Source organism: Gopherus evgoodei, chromosome 10, assembly GCF_007399415.2.
Source record: "Gopherus evgoodei ecotype Sinaloan lineage chromosome 10, rGopEvg1_v1.p, whole genome shotgun sequence".
Classification (NCBI taxonomy): domain Eukaryota; kingdom Metazoa; phylum Chordata; order Testudines; family Testudinidae; genus Gopherus; species Gopherus evgoodei.
This window is the reverse complement of record NC_044331.1, coordinates 13,651,379-13,671,779: the sequence shown is the minus strand read 5'-3', so window position 1 is coordinate 13,671,779 and position 20,401 is coordinate 13,651,379. Positions and strand designations below refer to the sequence as shown.

Below are 20,401 nucleotides of genomic sequence, written 5' to 3'. Positions count from 1 at the left end.
GTCCCACTCTGGGGTCCACCTCTGAGTTCCATTCCTTCCTCACCATGGCTCCCAATCCAAGTCTTTGTCTCCTGGCTCCTTGCGCAGCCAGTGTCAGGCTTCCCCATCAATAGGCTCCCCCTCTGATCTCGGTTCTCGTCCCCCTCGGGTTCCAAGTCCCTTTGCCCAGCCAGTCCCAGTTCCAGTCTTCATCTGATCTGTCTCTCCCGCCCTATGGACTGCCAGTTAGTCCCAGCCTCTCCCTAGCTCCTAGTCTGATGTCAGCCCCCTGTCCTCATAGGTATCTTTTCCCCAAGGCTCCTTGTCCTAATCTACTCCCTTTGCCCTCCAGGTATGGACTCTTGTTCCTCAGTATTTGCATCACCAAGCTTCCACAGCAGTGAAAACACAAGCAAGACAGTCTCCCTGCCCTTATTTCCAGTGTCTATCCTTAATCTCAAACCATCTGCAGGAAAAGTCTGGCTCCCCCTCTGCAGCCTTTGTGCTGCAGTATTCTCAATGGAGATGGAAATTTTGCTGAAATTAGCTGTCAAACACTATCATGTCTCTATTGAACATGTGCAAACTGATATTCTTCAAAAGCTTATAATTTGGCAACTGTGGGCATTTTCCCCACAAGAAAAGCAAGAAGTATATTCCTAACACAAAGGCAACCCTTCTGCCAAATCACAAATTCTTGCTCCAATGCATGGAGATGCTGGAGCTTCTCAATAAACCAAATGTATGAACGTTTTCAACACCGGCAAAACAAAGTATATTCCCCTAATCTTGTTCCTGTAAAAGCCGTAAGTATTTCTGCTGAAACTTTAAAAAACCCAGAACAAATAAAAAAAAACCCCACACTCGGGGGAGGCACCCAACACAGAAATCTGTTCTAGTCTAGCAAAGTTAGAAGCAACTGGCAACCAGCTCTTATAACGGGAAGTGCTGGGCAAACTCAAATATATGTGGCGCTACCAGCACCACCTCAAATAGTTTTTTTTGCCAACCACAACACATTCTTTGTCACTGTTTATTAACAACATGACACGGTCTCTATTACTATTATTATTATTAAAGAGCCATGTCCTCCACAAGATCAGAGGAGACTATAAAGAACATGTGGGACAGACAAACAGGTCTCTTTTGCCTGAACTGAAAATATAGCAACACACTTATATAGCAAGTGTCATCACTGGATCCAGAGATTCAAATTTAATGGAGCACATGAATGTTTCATATCTTCAATGGAAAAATATAATTGTAAAAACTCCCGTCACTCAGTATTAAGGGGAAAATCCATCATTACTTATGAGATAGTATCTCTTTAAAAACAAAAAGGCTTTGGGGGAACATTCAGCCAGTTGAGCTATTACATTGGGTGAATCCAGTGTATGAGGAAGAGAAATAAGAAGGCAAAATCTGAGTGGCACTGGCACCCACACTAAAGACAAAGGCATGTGCACTATATTCTTTATACATCACCCTTTTCCTGTTGCTAGTTTGTATTATTGCCTCAACTTGCCTTTATAATGATTTTCCCCCTGCACAGCAATGTTTCACAGGGGAGGAAACCTGATCTCTCCAGCCAGTGAGGATTCTCCAGAGTTCTCAGAGTTGCATGGAATGATACATTTATCTGTGGGCTTTGGAAATTTGGAGAGGTGCAAATGTTTTAAATAATCACTGATCAGGTGCTAAAAGCACAGACACTTTTTAGCTGCAAGGTGGAAATTACTATATCACTCCCCTTTAGTATTGCAAATTCTGCTAGTTTTCCTTTGCCCACACAAATTGCAGTTTTTTAGAAAGGTTTGCACTGCACTATTGTTTTGGGCAATCACAGCTTATGACACAATAAGATGTGCACAGCTGGGTAAATCCTTGCAGACAAAACAGCTTTTCCCCTTTACATATAGGGACCAACAAACCTAACTGTAGAACACTAGTTATTTGTTTCTGCTTTTCAATAACATGTTCCTTAAAAGGACACATTCCATATTGACACACTTACATTTTGACCCAGTTCTCTTCCCTCTCCATATAACTGTTTACATAGTCTGCTTTGTTCTCCAAAATAAATAAATAAATACTTTGTTCTAAATAAATCTAAAAATCAATGTCAGCAGCTCAGCCCCCAGGTGAACAAACCAATGTCTCTCAGGATCAATGGGATGTCATTACATAAAGGAAAATTTAGGCTGAACATCAGGTAAAACTCTACCTAACAGTGGGATGTATCAGATCGTGGAATAACCTCCCCAAGAAAGTGGTGGGTATTTGCATAGCTTGAATTCCTGAAACCTTTGGAGAGCAAAGTACTAGGAAATGCCCTATAGAGAACAGTCCTGAATTGGCAGGGGCATAGAGTAAACAGGATAGAATAGGTCTTTTCCACCTCTAATGTCTGTGATTCTATTTTTTTTATATTTCTAGCACAAGAGTACATCAAACTCTGTAAAGAAATCAATTTCGGCATCAGGTTTCCCAGAGGTTGTTACAGACGTGACAGAGATTTTAGAAGTGTTTAAAATACCTTGAAAGACCATCTTTCAGAAATGAGCCTATTGCCTTTCACCAAAAGCACTTTGTTTTATCAGAATAACCAGCGTTTCCAAACATCAGATTTAAATTTGTTTTCATTACATTTATGTCTCTGTTATAGAATGACCAGATAGCAAGTGTGAAAAATCGAGGCAGGAGGTGAGGGGTAATAGGAGCCTATATAAGAAAAAGCCCCCAAAAATCAGGACTGTCCCTATAAAATCAGGACATCTGCTCACTCTAGTTTGTTATTCATTCTATGGGCCACATCCCAAGAATTTAAAAGTCCTGTTGAAATCGGTGGTAATTCCTGGTGTTCACCCCTGGGCACTATGTTAGACTGAACATATTTCTTTGAGGCCTAACAGGATTCATTTAAGAGCTCTCAACAACCCGCTAAGAAGTCTTATTCACAGGGATGTGAACATTAAGCACATGGCACTAACATAAAAAACATGATTAATAACAACACATGGGCACTAGATGCCACTTACTTTGCTCTTCTTGCTGCTGGACATTTTATTCCTGAGGTAGCTGAAGGTGCGACTGACTTTTGTTCCACTTTTCCATTCTAAATCTTTCCTGGAGGGGCAGGGAACCAGTAAGTTGCCGCTCTCTTCAGACACACTAAAGCCAAAAAACAGAGACTGTGGGTTTTAAAATTTTTTTTCCCAGGTCATGCAGAGCAGGGGAAAAGACTAGAGGAAAACTTGCATGGTTTCAAGTATCGGGGGTAGCCGTGTTAGTCTGTATCCACAAAAACAACAAGGAGTCCAGTGGCACCTTAAAGACTAACAGATTTATTTGGGCATAAGCTTTTGTGGGTAAAGTAAAGAAGCGAGTTTTTTTTAACCCATGAAAGCTTATGCCCAAATAAATCTGTTAGTCTTTAAAGTGCCCCCGGACTCCTCCTTGTTTTAGAGGAAATCTTGTTGTTTTTTTTAAAAGAGCAAATATATTTTTCATCCAGCTATTGTAGCTAACCAACAGATTCATTGGTCAGTTTACATTTTTATATGAATAATGACAAGCTAAAGATTAAACGCTAATCAGCCACTTAGTCAAATGTTGCAAGAGACCTTCTTTGGTAATATTTCTGTACTTAGTCTCACACTATGACATTGTGCCCTCTGCTGCTTTAAGGGAGAAACAGTTTTTCATTAATACAGTAGTCAGCAATTTCCCACTCTGTATGGCTACACATACCCAATCTCAGTCTTAATGTATTGGCATAAATTGCGGGTGTCTTCCATAACACACACAGATCAGATGGTTACAAAGAAAGAAATGCAGTTAAATCTGCACAAAGGACAGTCTCCACTCAGAAGCACCATGTCTATAAACTACCCCCAATATTTCCAGTACAATTTAATTAGAGCTTTTGTTAAAAATGATCTTTGCTAGACTATTAATTTTTACTGGTCCCTTAAAGCAGAGCAAATAGGACTCAATTTCTATTTATTTGTTAATCTATAGGTTCGTTTCATGTCAAACTTTGAGCTATCAATAATTTCAGAAGGAGCTGGTGAAAGAGGTGCAAAGCCAAAAGAGAAGCCATATTGTGGCGGCGACAGTGGATAAAACGATTGTCCTGGCGCTCAGCAAATAGGAAGCTATGTCAGAGATTTCAGAAGATAACACACTGCTGTGCACTTAGGAACATTTTACAAGGCGGTTACACTGCAAGCTCTATGGGGCAGGGACCATCTTTTTGTTCTATCTGTACAATGCCTAGCACAATGGGGTCTTGGTCCACCAGTGTGGCTCCTAGGGGCTACCACAGTACAAATAAATAGGAGCATTTTTATTACATTAGGGAAAAGGAGGCACCAGGTCCTATAAAAACATGCACCATTTCCTGTCCAAATCCTCAGCATGCACTGTAAGAATTAAGTTCCAAGGGGGAAAACTAAAATATCTCCTCCCCACAACACTCCTCCACTCCAAAAGAAAAGGAAAAAGACTGTAGGGATGTACATAAAGGAGTCATATTCCACATAAAATATACAGCCTTTCCAAGACATGTCAGAATACAAAAGTGAAGCAGTCAGCTGAAGAAACCAAAGGGAGAGGAAAACAGCAATAAAAGGTGCTCAAGAGCCTTCGGGGTAAGTCAGACAAGTCAGATCTGCCAGGAGAAGTAGCACAAAGTGTGAAGTAGTGATCAAAGACCCCAGCTCCCATGATGCCACAAATGCTATCTTGCCCCCATGCAGAAAGGAATTATTAAAGCAAGCATCCCGTCAGAACAGAGGATCTCTGCTTACAGTCACGCAAGGATGAACAAAGTATATCTAAAAAACATGAGAATCTCTGCAATCATAAAAAAAATAGACAAGAGGAAAGGGAAAAAGTGGGAATAATATTTGGGTCTTGTGTAAATGTATGTTGATTAATAATAAAATAATATTCTAAACTTTTACTATTTGTGAACAAACATTAAACATCCAGAATTAACCACTGTTCAGGAAATGACAGCTGCATGGATGGACCCATCTTCATTCCCAGTGTGGCAATTTTAAAAAAATCTTTTACGATTCTAAATTGTTCTTCAATGTACACAAATATTGGCCTGGTTCTCAGAGGGTCTGGGCACTTGCAGACTCCACTGAAGTCAAGAGAGGCTAGGAGTGGTCAATACTTCTAAAAAAAAAAAAATCAGATCTATATTTTTGGCATTTCAGCAGAGTAAAGATCAGACCATCACAGTACTGTACCTCTGAGACAATGAACTACTGGTGCTGTTGAACGATCGTGTGCCTGGAAAAAATTAAACAAAAATGTTAGACAGCGAAGTCTTGCCCACAGTAGTGCTAAAAACATAGTTCCTGGATTCAGGTGGTTTATGAAAAAGAGGGGACTGTTTAGAAGTTAAAGGCTCAGATATGTTTCTTCATGTGCCATGGGGAAAGAACAGTCACCACAGCCCATGGGATTCCGAGTTAGTGACAGAGGTGGAAAAAGAGGTGGGTTGCTTAGCAGTTTTATCATTCACCAGCTGTAAGGAAAAGGATGTGAATCTGGGATCTTCACTCGTACATTATGAGTGCATAATTCCAAACTGCTAATTTAATTACAATAGGTGAAAATGAGAGACACTGCCTCAGCGCTTTTATACTCCAACAGAATGAATCTATTGTAAAATACGTCCTTAGTACATGTATAAAACAGAATTCTAGTTGATAAAATTATAGTTCATTTCCCCCTCACAACCCTTAAGCATGTAATAAAAGGACAAGGGAAACAAGAGAAGCCTTATTCATTTTTCCACTGAAATGTCTACAGAGGCAGAGCTTAATCACCCAAAATTGTGCTCTAGGAAAAAACGATGTACAACATGCTACTGAAGTCCTCCAGTGACTCAAATTCCTCTGGTTCACCAAGAAACCCGCCTACATAGTATGCTTGGAGCAGATTATCTAGCTGATGCTAGATGTTATTGAGTAGCTGCTTAGTATCTGGGAGTGCTAAAAAATCCAAACAAATCAATTCAGACAGAGAAAGATGCCTGATCCTTCCTCCAGGAACTAGGCATGGCAGGACTCTAAAGGACCCCTTTAAAGTATTTTCAAACATGCTACAATGACAGCAAGCAACATAGCTGGTCTTATTATTAGGATTTTGTAATTGCCACAAGAACAATAGTACTTTGGCTTCAAACACTGTTAACAGAAGTTAGAGCTAAGAGCTAATGCAAAGGAACTTAGCACTTGACATCCGAAGCAAAGGGCAGATCAGTACCCAGAAGCTATAAAGTTTATTAAAAGACCACATTTCTTCAGGATCGGCCCAGCCCCACTTCTAAAATAAATAAATACAGTCTCGATTGCTGACTACAGTTCTTAGAATAGCATAAGAGAAGGCTATTTTTTGTTACCTTTCATTCTTGGATATTCATGAATTAAACAGTGGCCTAACCTGGTCACCTAGTCCTGGTTTAGGAGACCCTTTTTGTATGTCCTCTGAGGAGCCTTTAGTCTAGCAAGTGATCTGTCTCAAATCAAATCACATAGTGCAATGATATTCATTCAGTCAAGCTCCATACCATTTACTATCTATCTCCAGTTTTTGAATAGTGCCTATTACCTGAGTATCTAAGTATTGTACAAGTAATTTAAAGGCTCAAACTGTTGTCCATGGTGAACTTCATAGTGGACTCTGCTCTTCACCTCAACTTCAATCTACTCGTCAACACAGGTTAAACCTCTTTGCTCGCTCACTCGCTCTCTATATATTTAACCATCATCTGCCTTGACTGAATTTAAACACGCCATATAAAACCTATGAAGCATTTTACCATCCTATACTGTCACCAGAATAAGTGGGATGAAGCAATATTTAATCAAGAGCTGCAATAATCTGTTGTTCATGATCCAGTTTTCAGCATCTCTGAGAATTCCTGAGCTGCATGGCATTTCAACGATGCAGTTGCTGTTCATCCCATATGTGAGACAATACTTTACCTTGAACAGAGAGAATCATTGACAGTGGTGTGCAAACCAACTCAGACAAAATAAGAACTAACCCAAATTCTGAACTAAAATGCTTTTTACTAAACCTAAATGTTTTCAAAAAGGACTGTATGACAGCATTCAGATACCTGTTATATTCGCCATAAAAACAGACAGAGGGAAGGACAGAGAGATTTTCCTCCCTCAATACTTTCTGTTTCCTTCTCCCCCAGTGCTTCCTGGCTCTGCCTGGAACCAAAAGCGTAAGTGCTGGGTAACAGCAAGAAAATCTCATCAGTGCCATGACTAGATAGCACCTGAAAAAGACTACTCTTTTGAGATTTGCAGCCCCACTGTGCAACTCCAATGAGTCTGGATAAGCAGCCAAGCTTCTGGGTGTTTATCTGAACCTTCTGAGCTTCACCATCAACAATAATTTCACATGGTAGATGGACTTAGAATAATTCATAAGTTTCGTGATACAAGAAGAAGCTGCAGAAGTGGCATATTCCAATGAGAATGCCTGAATGACAGAAAACAGCTTGCAATGCCCTAGGACAGCTAGTTATTAAACTTAAGGGGGCCAAAGAATTCCAAAAGCCTGCTCACAACCAACTAAACTTTCCGTAAAATGTACAGACCAGCTCGCCCAGTAATAATTTACCCATCTGAAATCTGCAACTCGTCTCCCCCCGCCCCCCAAAAGACAATCTAAATATCTGATTGTGTCATTCCAAAGGATGAGTAGAGATATTGGAGGAAGGTAATTAAAATGCACACTTGATCTAAAAGTAAAGGCATCCATCTCCTCCATCAGATATGAGCCCTGGAGAGGTGGAAAAAATACAAGTCTAGGGTTTTTGTATCTAAAAATACCTGTGGCTAAAGCAACGTTCATATAAAGCCATCACAGAACTGTTTGAATGAGAGGGATTACAACAAACACCCAGCAAAGTAGGAGCACAAGACATAGGTCCTCTTGGGTCACTGACTCCAGTCTCCTGGTATTGCAGGCAACTCTATCATATGATCAGATTACACCTGTACCTCGATATAACGCTGTCCTTGGGAGCCAAAAAATCTTACTGCATTACAGGTGAAACTGCGTTATATTGAACTTGCTTTGATCCACTGGAGTGTGCAGCCCTGCCCCCCTCCAGAGCACTGCTTTACTGCATTATATCCAAATTTGTGTTATATCAGGTCATGTTATATTGAAGTAGAAGTGTATAAAGGTGTCAAGTTCCATCTTCAAAGCAGTGTGGTAATTTGCCCCCTGTATGCCTATTGTTCCAAAACCTCACTTCTATGATGGTTAGAAACCACCTTATTTCCAGCTAAATTTATTCATGGTCAATTTATACCCATTTGTCCTTGTACCAACATTGCAATAGCTCCTATCCCACTTCGATGTTTACCCTCAATATACTTAGAGAGAGCAACCGTATCCCCTCTCAGCCTTTGTTCTGATAGGCTAAACCTTTTTAGACCTCTTGTAAGATCGACTCTCCATTCCTCTGACCATCCTAGTAGCCCTTTTCTACTAGTTTGAACTCATATTTCTTCCAGTTTGAACTCATATTTCTTCAACAGGGTGATCAGAACTGTTTATAGTATTGTAGATGAGGTCCTACCAGTGCCTTTTACAATAGCATCAATAATTCCCTATCTCTACAGGAAATATCTCACTTGATACATCCCAGGATCGCATTTGTTTTTTTCTCTGACTGCATTACATTGGTGGCTCATTGTCATCCTACAGATGATTAATAAAACCGGGTCTTTCTCCTTCTCTCTCATTTCCAAGTGATGAGCCCCCAGCTTATGGAACATTTTTCTGTTCTGGGGAAGTAATAAACTCAATTTTTAAAGCTCACTGGTCATAATGGGATGGTTGAGGGAAAGAACACAAGACAGTCTGGGCTACTCTGATTTTAAATGGTCACGCTGTCTTCTGGCAGGATGACTTTTTTTTTCTTTTTTTTAAACGTTTGGCTGGGGAGAAGTCTCCTTTACCACAATGAGAGGGGTAAGTCATAACAAAAACCCAACCAACCATAACCCAAAATCATTGCATGAACATCTTTGTCCTCCAGGGAAAAACACTACAGGTGTGACCTCAACCAGAAAATCTAGACCCAGATTTTGAGCTCCCAAAATTTGAGTGTGTTTGGCTCAGATGTGTGCTTTTAACTCACCAGATAACAGGGACAGCTGTGAAATTCTAATCCAAATCAATGCTCAGACTGCAAATGCCCATAGTGGGCAAACTCTTGCCAGTGCAGTTTCTGAGCATTCAGATCCACACACATGGTCTGGGGTCCCATCTCAATTGATTTTCCCAGCGTGCTGGAATATTCACAATATAATAGTTTTTTTTTTTTTTTTAAAGACCAACAATATTTCCCATTCCCATGGCAGTAGGTACATCACACTTACTGACCTGACACAATCAACCTTCTCCAGCCTCCCTGATGTATCAGAAAGGTGTTGGAATATTAAAAACTTTGGATTAAAATCCTTTCATTCTGCTGTTACTGAAGCATTTAGACACAACGGCGAAGGTGACGCTGTTAGGCAGCATGCAATGGAAAGATTATCGTAATGCTCCCAAGCTAAAATAGCCAGGTCTAAAAAAAGCTGAAATACCTTCCCCTTACCTCCACCCATAATGGCTGCAGTTCATGTAAAACGATTACTTACTATCCAACTCCTCCTCCTCACCACTGGAAGAAGAGCCAACAGAAAAGAGAGTTTTAGACTTAGGGATGAGTGGAGAGATGTTGAAGGAGAAGGAGATTCGTCCGCATGGTCGAGTCCGTCTCTGGGCTGAGAAGTGGGTTAACAGCAGACATTAGAGCATGCATGAAAATGCATTTAATAATAAAAAGGAGAAGAAAGTAGCCAACCGCAAACTAAAAATAAAGCAGAGCAGCTGATTTCAGAAAAGCAGAGGCAGCAAAGAATTCAGCTTGTTTCCATTTTTATTTTAAAAGGTGCACGTTTAATTCCATGCATAACTTTGGGGTCCAGGCTTCTCTTATTTTCACTGGCAGCTTTTTGTTGCAGTGCTCAATAGGATTATGTATTTGAACAATTATATTTCCAAATACAGTAAAATCCCAGAATAAACAGCACCTACTGAATTTATTGGGATAATTGCCAGGGAATCCATTTCAATGTCTCAAAATACTGGTTAAGTGGCACACCTTGTTCATTTAAATGGCATACCAGGTGCTATTACAGCCACACAGTGTTGCTGAACTGTTAGCTTTATTTATTTATTTATTTAGTGTTGTTGCCACCATTGCCGCTCTTAGAAGATCCAGTTAATTTTATTCTTGTGAAAGGTGCTGAACTGATAGCACTGGAGAGCTGAACTCCTTACTTTATCTTTCAAACAAATATAGCATTCTCAGCAGCAGCCTTCCTCCTACTATTCTTTTCAAAGGGCATACCTCTTGTTCTACAGGAAGGACAAATCTCCATGATCTATTCAGTCCAACTTTGATGAGCCTGCCAACCAGGGCACCAAATTATTTCATGAGGTGGACCCTTGTAACAGGACTGAAGCTTGCAAAAACTCATAGGTATAATTCTGTCACATACTTAAATGTTTTGCTTTTTTTCTTATTTTAGTGCAGTCTGTGAAATGATGATGTTTCTCTCCTGATCTGTTTTTTTCCTAGGAACCAGGGCCAATGCCTCCCGGCATGTGTCCGTACTCTCTCAAATCTACACAGATGAAGAGCCTTCTACGGCACTGGCTTTTTAAATTAATTTCTTTTACGAAAAGTTCCTTAATAGCAGGAGACCATCTAATCTTTGGCTAAAGAGAGTAGTTTTCTTGAAACAGAGGCACAGTGTCCTACCAGCCATAATAACTCTTATGGAAAAGTACTATGGGATTTAATAGGGGTAAAACAATATATAATCCTACTAAACTGATCAAGTTACTCTTAATACACCTGTAGGATGAGTATGATTCTCTACTAAATCCTGTAAGTTTTTGAATACTACAGAATTCTATAGCACAGATATGATTCCCTATTAAATTCTATAGGGTGGCTATTATTTTCTATTAAACACTACAGGGATTTTTCATATGGGAAAATAGAGGTAAAAAGGAGAAAGAGGGAAGACTGATACTCAACTTGAAATGTGCATAGATTTAAGGATTTATGGAGAGGAATTGCTTTTCAGTGCAATTTAGAGTCACGCAAAAGTAGCCTTTTCTTTAAAGAGCATCCAAGCAGATATAAGATAGCACATCAGTTTGAAATACTGCAGTTAGCTGCAAGAAGTCACTAAAGAAAACATGGAGGTAACAGACAGTTACCTACAGGAACAATTGGTGGGGGGAAAAATTGACTTATCTTTTAAAAACCTTTCTTCAAGATCAATGTAATTTTTTGAGTCTTCGAAAGCCTTTTACCACACAAAACAATAAAGGCTTTATTTGCTTAAGCATTCTAGCAATGCCTACAACAAAACTCGGCCTTTCTGAGCAATGCCAGAATAACAAATCAGCACATACATCCTAGAGCTTGTGAGCAATCCTTTTTCACACAAACTTGCATGCATGCATGCACGCACAATAGAGGAAACAAACGCTAAGGAACCAAATTTCAGTTTTCAAGAAACAACTGAAAAGAGCAAACATCTTTTTGACCATTTATAAAGAGTCTCTTGTATATTTTTGGTTCTGTACCTTAAGACAAAACGGAAATTCAGAACGCATAGGATTACCCAGACAAAAAAAGCAACATGATGAAAAATCTCCTGCAGTGTTTTCACTGTCACTGAACAATATGACCAGGCATGGGAGGGACTGGTCAAGGTCATGTGACACACTCAAGAATCAATGGCACTGCTTAATGCAAAAACCTCAGAGACGCATTTCCCAGTGGAAGACATTTAGCTGGGACATTTGCAGACAAAATTAAGTTATAGTTTTATTCGTATACCCTAATAAACTTGCTGATGGACAAACAAATCACTCACGTTTCCTGCATCTTTGCTCTGAAAACCACAATGGTGAAGAATTATTTTTTCTCCTTTTTAGGTTACTATCTTGTCAGACTATTCTCAAAGAGGAAAGATGAGCCACAATATTTTAAATGTAGAGAGAACAAGCTCCCCAGGCCTGGCTTAGTTCCTACTTCAGTTTAGTTATTTTTAGTTTTAGAAGTTCCTGTATGCAATTGTAATAATTCTCCTCACTGGAAATGTGTTATTCCCAAATTGGGAGCAGCCTTCAGCATATTCCAGCCAACAGCTCTTGCGAACTCTCTGATTATATAAAATGCTCCAGCATTAGCATTTGTGAATACTAAATGCACATCTGCCAGTTCCTTCAGGACAGTGTGGATGCAGCAAGAACCACAGATCTGGAGATTAGAGGAAGTGCAACTCTACAACCGGTTCTCAAACCAACACGTGACATGCACATGCAGAGACCAAGATAAGGCCAAAATCCCCCAAACATTTACCCAGCTGGGTTTTATTTTTAAAGCTTTTGCGCAAAACAAGCTGTTTTCTTCCCACCCAGGGCACCTTGGAGTCTTTGGGATAAACTTTATTTTATAGCATATAGCATATAGCATAACACAAGAACCAGGGGCCACCAAATGAAATGAATAGGCAGCAGGTTTAAAACAAACAAAAGGAAACATTTCTTCAGACAATGAACAGTCAACCTGTGAAACTCTTTGCCACAGGATGTTGTGAAAGCCAAGACTATAACAGGGTTCAAAAAAAGAACTAGATAAATTCATGGAGGTTATGTCTATCAATGACTATTAGCCAAGATGGGCAGGGGTAGTGTCCCTTGCCTCTGTTTGCCAGAAGCTGGGAATAGGCGACAGGGAATGGATCACTTGATGATTACCTGTTCTGTTCATTCCATCTGGGACACCTGGCATTGGTTACTGACAGAAGACAGGATACTGGGCTAGATGGACCTTTTGTCTCACCCAATATGGCTGTTCTTATGTTCTGATAAAATTATTCAATTGGATAGAATAATCATGGACAATTAAACTTCTTCTAGATTTTATTTACTTTATTTCTATGAAATCACTGAAATTTATTCTTGTATAACGAAGTATAGACTAAATATGCTGTAATGAACAGATCGATGTTCAGTTTTGGAAATCCAATAAAGTTATGTATTATACTGTGAGATCCTCCAACAAAAGGCACAAAAGCACTTCACCGACATTAAAACTCAATGCCCCTTGGACTGGTAAGAATTATCATGCCTGTTTTAAAGATGATCTTGCTAAAGATCGATCTGGGTGGCACTTTTTCTACCAGGAGGCTACATCCCTTTGGGATTTGCCATGATGATTATGATGAAATGGAGACACTGAAAGGTTAAGTGTTTTGCCCAAGTTTCCACAATCAGTAAGTGGCAGACCTGGAAACAGACCTTATGACAAAAATTTTCAAAATGACTAATGAGTTTGGATGCCTTACTTTTTAGCTGTCTAACTTCAAACATCTTAAAGGGACCTGATTTTCAGAAAGTGCTGCGCATTTGCCCAGTGAAAACCAGGCTTCTCTAAGGTATCTCAAATTAGCCACTCAGAAAGTTAGACAGTCTTGAAAATTTAGGCCCATAATTTGGCCCAGCTCTAGCCACCAGACTGACCCTACTATTCTACCCTAAACTGGTTTGATTAACAACATTCCATTTCCATAGTCTCGTTTGAGTTACCACTTTCATTCCTTGAATTGTGCTCTGGTTGGGTTGACATTAATTAGACAAAAACAAATATAAAAAAAGGGAGGGATCTGTGACCAAGTTTATCTGCTCCCAATTCAGGTCTTGCTGGTACCTGTAATGTGCATTATGAAGGAAACCTCTTTATGAAATGGGTCGCAGTTTACTTGAAAGTGAGGTGGCATAAGTCTTCTACTGATGCAGTGTCCTCAGTGAGCCCAACAGAAAGTTTCCAAGTAATGGGGAGAAAAGCATTAGGTTGGCTAAGCTTTCTGGTCCTCTAAAAAACATCTCAGGATTGAACAAAGACTGTGAATGGCTTGCCAATTACAGAACCAGTTTCTCCTCTCTTGGTTTTCACACCTCAACTGCTAGAACAGGGCCTCATCCTCCCTGATTGAATTGACCTCGTTATCTCTAGCTTGCTTGCTAGCACACATATATATACCTGCCCCTGGATATTTCCATTACATGCATCTGAGGAAGTGGGTATTCACCCACGAAAGCTCATGCTCCAAAACGTCTGTTAGTCTATAAGGTGCCACAGGATTCTTTGCTGCTTTTAAAAAACATCTGTTTTTCTGGGACTGTGTTATTTAGAGTGTTTGGTTAGCAACTGGAAATGATGCCAACAAACTGTTTACTTAAAAAAAAATGAAGGGCTTGAGTAAAAAGAAGAAAGAGGGTGTGACATAATATAGAGTAAGATGTAGTTTTTTTATTGGATGGGTTTGGCAGTGTTTTGGTTACTGTTGCTATGGGACACATCCTTTAGGCCACATGTTTATTAATCATGGAAGAATGAGGGCAATGAACTTAAAAATGTTACAAGACACCCTCTCTGGAAGCTAATAGGGAGAACCGTACAAACGGAATAAAACACTTTACTTTAAAGCATGTCTTTTTGCTAAGAACAGGTCTCTTTGGGTGTGACGTTCCCACTGAATGGCTGTTTTGTCACTGCATTCGGGGGAGGAGCCCCATGATGAATTTAGGTGAAATAGAATTGTTTTTTTTATAAATGTAAGGGCAAACAAATCTCTGGTGTCACTATTAACTTCGTTTGGATGATTTTGACCAATGAGCCAAAAACGGACACGATATTTTTAGTAAAATTTAATCCACAATATATAAAGACGGATGAATCAACTACAGAACATATGCATTTCAGTAATGAGAAAAAGCTCAGAGCTGGTCTCATAAAGCCAATGAGGAATTGTATAAAAGCAGACCAAACATACTGTCTGGCCAACACTTAGTGAGGAGAAGCAGCGTGTGGTCTTCTCAAGCACATCTGGAATAAAGAAGACTCTGCAAACTACTTATTCTTTTCACTGAAATTAACTTAAGAAGAGCACCCCAGACATTTGACATTTCAGCCCTGCATCTGTTGCTTCTCCTCAAAAGCATGCAACTTGAAATTATGCCCTTCAACCCACAGAAAGGTTGATGCAGGTAACAGGAATATTAATGAGTAAATTCCTTTAGAGAACAAATATCAGGAAGGCCATTCTCTCTCCGGCCTAAACACTAGTCTTATAGCTTTTTTCCTGAAGATATAGAAGATTCGGATTCCATATCTCTGCATCTCTCAACTCTCCAAGATATGGAAAAGTAATACCTCAAACGAGGAAGCATTATAGTAACAGCAGAGGAAGAAATTCAAAAAGATACGGGATTTATCATGAACATAATCAGTTTTTTATAATATATTCAAGAAACATCAGTTCTAATACCAATAATTGATGTTAACAGAGTAAAATAATTCTAGGTATGCAAGATGGTACATTTGGGTCTAAACATGAGTGATGCCCCTTTCTTGTAATTAAATGGGGTAGAGAAGCATACCTCTACTTCAAGTAATAAGATAGAAAGAAAGGTGGGGGGATTCTATCTTGGAGAGTTAGCAAGCGGTATGTGAATACTGCATATGGGATGATAAGGCAAATGGAAAGTCATGTTTACTCACTGTCTAGTCCTGGTTGAGTGATTGTCATTAGCGAAATGGATTTGGTCAGCGGAGAAGAAGTGGCAGAAGTACAGAAATTAAATCCATGCGGCTGTGATCTTTGGCGCATCTGTGGAATAGAAAACAACTCTATTAAGCAGATATGCCAAGCAATGCCCTCACCCCAACTGCAGACTACGGTCTAGTCTTTAAATGTATTAGTTGCCCATCCCTTTAAATACTGGAACATTAAAACAGTCAAGAATACCTTCCCCAAAAGGATGGGCCCAACTATGGTGGTAGGGCACACAAATGGCAAATTGCAGCATAACAAAAACACAGAGGAATTGTAAAAGTGAAATGCAATGTCTTTAAAAATGGGAAACAAATGTAAGTATGTAACAAAAATAAAGGCAAGCACAAGCTGCTTCCTTCTCTGGCAAGCCAATAAAATGTATGTTTGTTGTCTGATTACCAATGAAAATACTGCTGTGATTTCAACCCCTTCAGCTGTAGCCGATAGAGATGACATTTGCTTATGTTAAATAGAAATGTGCTGAAATGTAAGTAGAAAATATGCATTTGGGCCTTAAATTTGGGCATGATAATAATAAGGCCTAGTAAAATATGAATAAAGTGAGATAATTTAGAGGCAAGTTAGAGATAAATTCAGAGACAATCCTAGGCCATGTTGTAAACAGATTCTAGTTTTAAGTGTATTAGACAAAATGTGAATGTTTTAGAAGAATGCTATCTGTATTGATAATTATTGGAATTATATTTACCTAGATATTAAGTAAGATTATGTGTGACATTAAACAACCAAAGAGAAAGTAGAAAATATTTAATTATGGTAAATATGGTAAAAGGTAGACCTAACGCTAATTAATTAAGGGGTGTTATAATTGATTATATAAAGATAGTATGCTAATTTGGGGTACCAGAGAGAGAAAGGATGATATACTCATTCTTCTCATCCTGGGACTGATCAGCCTGGATGCACCATTTTATCTTGGAATGTGGGCATCAATGCACTGTATGGCTATACTGTAATGCCTGTCTGCTTTAACTAATTATTTTATTTTAAATAAAGTTTTTAATGCTGTCCCTCACTGTGTCATTCACAGTCTTCCATTACATTAAATTATCTGTTACTGCCCCAGAAGCTCGAACCTTAAAGAGTTCAGTTTGGTTCTATTGCTTATCCATAGCCTATTAATGGAACGCAGAAATCAAGGTTACACATCAGCTGTCAGTACAAAATGGCAAGAGTCTGACACTGAGGGTATGCAGCTGTAACAACAGACTTTCAATGAACACCATTCATCAAAGCAATGGCTAAGAGAGACAATCCCACGTCGTAACGCTGGCTCTCACACATCAGTTCTCATGAGCCCTGGTTACTCCCTTCACCTGGGGAAGTGAGGATTTACTTAGGCTGTGATTCAAATGCCACTTTCAACAACACTTTGATGCTCAAGTGACAGATGCACTAAGCAACACCAATTTCATCTGTGTGAGACTCATGGAGATGTCAAAGAAAATCAGTGTGCCAGGATCAGTCAACAAAGATGATCTCCAGCAGTTAAACAGGGGCAGCTGAATAACCCCCCGTTATTTTGTGTCTGCCCAGAGAAGTACAGTAACTTCTCACTTAATGTCCTCCCGCTTAACATTGTTTCAAAGTTATGTTGCTGCTCAATTAGGGAACATGCTCGTTTAAAGTTGTGCAATGCTCCTTTATAATGTTGTTTGGCTGGAAGAGCAGCAACTTTACAAGGGAGCATTGCACAAGTTCCTCTTCTCGGCCTTCTCCTCCTCCCTCCCAGAGCTTCCCCAACTACCAATCGCTTAGGACTTTCTGGGAGGGAGAGGCAGTAGCGGGGAAGTACGGTGTCTCCACTCTTCCCCCTCCCTCCCAGAAAGCCTTAAGTGCTGTCAAACAGCTGTTTGGCAGCACTTAGGGCTTTCTGGGCGGGGGAAGGAGCGGGGATGGGAAGAGGTGGGCCTCCTCTGGAGTGGGGATGGGAAGAGGTGGGCGTCCTCTGGAGTGGGGATGGGAAGAGGCGGGCCTGTTCTTCTCCGGGGAAGCTGCCGCTGCATCCTTGCCTGCAGCGGGCTGTGCCTGTGTGGGATAAGCCAGGGGCACTTCCCAACCACAGTACAGTACAGTACTGTACAGTAAATAATGCTTTTTGTCTGCCCTAAAAAAATTTCCTTGGAACCTAACCCCCTGCATTTACATTAAATCTTATGGGAAAAATCGGATTTGTTTAACATCGTTTCACTTAAAGTTGCATTTTTCAGGAACATAACTACAACGTTATGTTAGGAGTTACTGTATTATGGTGGAAGTGTGGCTTTCAGATATTCAATGCATTTAATATATTTGCCTTTTTAATAAAACAGATTGAAGATATATGTCCACAAAACACAGGCCCATCTCTCCTGATTAAATCATCACCATCTACACCTCCTCTCCTAGAAGGTGAACCTAAATTTGCATAGTTCTCCATTTGTTATATTGCATTTAGTTGCTGTTTGTAACAGTAGAATGAGACCATTACAAAAATCAGAATATAGGTTATTATTAAAGAGAAAGGCCCTCATTTTCTTATACATTATGGGTATAAACCTAAAAAACTTAACAGATAATATAATACTTAGTACTTATATATGCTTCACATCTTCAGAGTGCCACACAAACATTCATTTTCTTAAGCCTCATTATACAGAAGCAAACTGACTTTTCCAAGACCATCCAGTCCGTAGCAGAGGACTCAGGAGTTACTTGTTCTCTGTCCTAGGGTCTAACCATGCTGCCTTTATGGCTGAGTAGCAAGGTCACTTTGATCAAGTGGGAGTGATGCATCTTTTAGCCTTTGCCAGGCACACATCTATATTAAAGATGAGAATATCTCTGTATTATGTATGCAAAGAGGGAAAAGTTTTGGAGCCTTTGATTTAGAGTTTTGTGAAAACCCAACAATAAGAAATGTACAGCTTTACCTGACGGTCAAAGCCTCTTATTTCCCCCTGCTCAGATTCTACTTCCTCTTCAGTGAGTGAGACCAAGGAGCCACGTTCATCACTAGCAAGTGGACTTCGCCTGAGGTCTCTGGAACTCAAAGAGGAAGTCTCTAAATTTGAGGAGGGCTTCTTGTTATCATCGGAGTCTCCTGCAAGGCCTTCTAGGCTGTAACTGAAGAAAAATCAGAGAGGTTAGACTTGGAAATTCTTTATGCTTTAACATACAATATGGCACCTGAACTGTGTGCATGAGGCACGTTCTAATTCAAAGAGGATGCGACCTCGACATTCACCGTGGAGTGAAATGTATATTACTCCCTCAGTCTGTGTTACTTCCTTGAGTAATATATGTGACCTAGTGCAGGTAGCAGCTTGTGGTGTTCACTGCAGACAGCAGTATCTTGGTACACTCAGGCAAATGGCTGCGTGAGAATAATGGACCAATACATTTCTGTGTTATTGGACTCCTTCTCACTCACTCTCTTGAACAGTGCAAAAGAAAACCTGAGAGCTTTCTTAGGTGTGCTTATTTCCACTCATTCCATTCTCTCAGCTTCAAATGATATATTGGATGCGGCTCAATTTAAGCTAGACATAGCTGGTATATCCTGATGCTATTTGCCCCTGAACAGAAGTTCTATGTTGAAATGTTCTATACCCTCCCACAGCTATGAAGTCATTGGTTTATAGACAGCAATATACTGAATGTGTACAACTCTTCTTCGCAGAGATGTACCTTGATGCTGCTTAGCATTTGCCACTGTACAAGGCTTTGGCAGAAAGCAGAGCACTAGTGCCAAAATCTAAGTGCTGTGTCCATCACATTTCACATTTCAGCATTTGCCTCTGCAGCTAGGTTATCCAACTGAGCCAGACTCGATCACTTAAAACAAAACAAAAAGCATTTATCTGCAACATTGGTGCTTATGAAAGAGTTGGTCAGACTCAGTAACAGTGACGGCTGTTGATATGCAAGTTTTCCCTATGAAGAGCCATGCTAGCGTAGCTCAATTCTCACCTGCAACACCAACCTCCCTGCCGCCACACATTCTATTATCATCCCAACCTCATTATTCTATCAAAAGCACTGTATCCAGCAGCTCAATCCTGACCTGCAGCATCCCTTGCAATTCTAGGCCGGGGTCACCCTACAGATCTGTAGAGTCACCTCTTTCCTGGCCTGCAGTACCCTCAACTATGCCAGTCTTAGATCCCTAACATAGCTCTACCACTGAAGCTCAATTCTCATGTGCAGCAAACACTGCTATTCTGATCCAGGGCCTTCCTGGAGAAAGATGGCTTTTGTTACGGTCCAATATACAGTAGGAACTAAAGATGACACCAGTACACACATTTTCATTTTTGACATGAATGAGGATTTCAACTCCTCTTTCTAAACGTGAAACATGAACACATTAGTTCCAGTGCACCTCCTGACATCTTTCGGATATAACCTTAGCATTTCAAATACTTTTTTCAAACTTTGGAGCTGAATCAATTGTTATTTAATGGTCTGAGTACCTGAAGACAAAATGTGAATTACAGTGACACTTTTATGTTCTTTTGATTGTCCTCTCTATGTATCGTATATTATATGAGAATTTGCTGCGGGTGGATAAGGGGCGAGTGTTTTACAGAAAACATTTAATATCTATACAACACACTTGGACTCAAGGTTAATCATGAAATCTAACTCACTATCGAGTTAACATTCAAAACGTT

At 39.9% G+C, this 20,401-nt stretch overlaps 1 protein-coding gene across 10 annotated transcripts in view; it reads right to left on the bottom strand.

The window, feature by feature from the left end:
• AKAP13 (A-kinase anchoring protein 13) overlaps positions 1-20,401 on the bottom strand; it is a 332,046-nt gene that overhangs the window by 57,320 nt on the left and 254,325 nt on the right. For 8 of the 10 annotated variants that reach the window (XM_030577586.1, XM_030577582.1, XM_030577585.1 and 5 more), the window contains 5 exons: positions 18,659-18,851; positions 15,671-15,779; positions 9,678-9,803; positions 5,241-5,283; positions 3,018-3,150 (listed from right to left, as the gene is read on the bottom strand). In XM_030577586.1, coding sequence (XP_030433446.1) covers positions 3,018-3,150; positions 5,241-5,283; positions 9,678-9,803; positions 15,671-15,779; positions 18,659-18,851 — 604 coding nt within the window. The remainder of the gene's footprint in view (positions 1-3,017; positions 3,151-5,240; positions 5,284-9,677; positions 9,804-15,670; positions 15,780-18,658; positions 18,852-20,401) is intronic. The other 2 variants (XM_030577590.1, XM_030577591.1) reach the window with 1 other exon arrangement.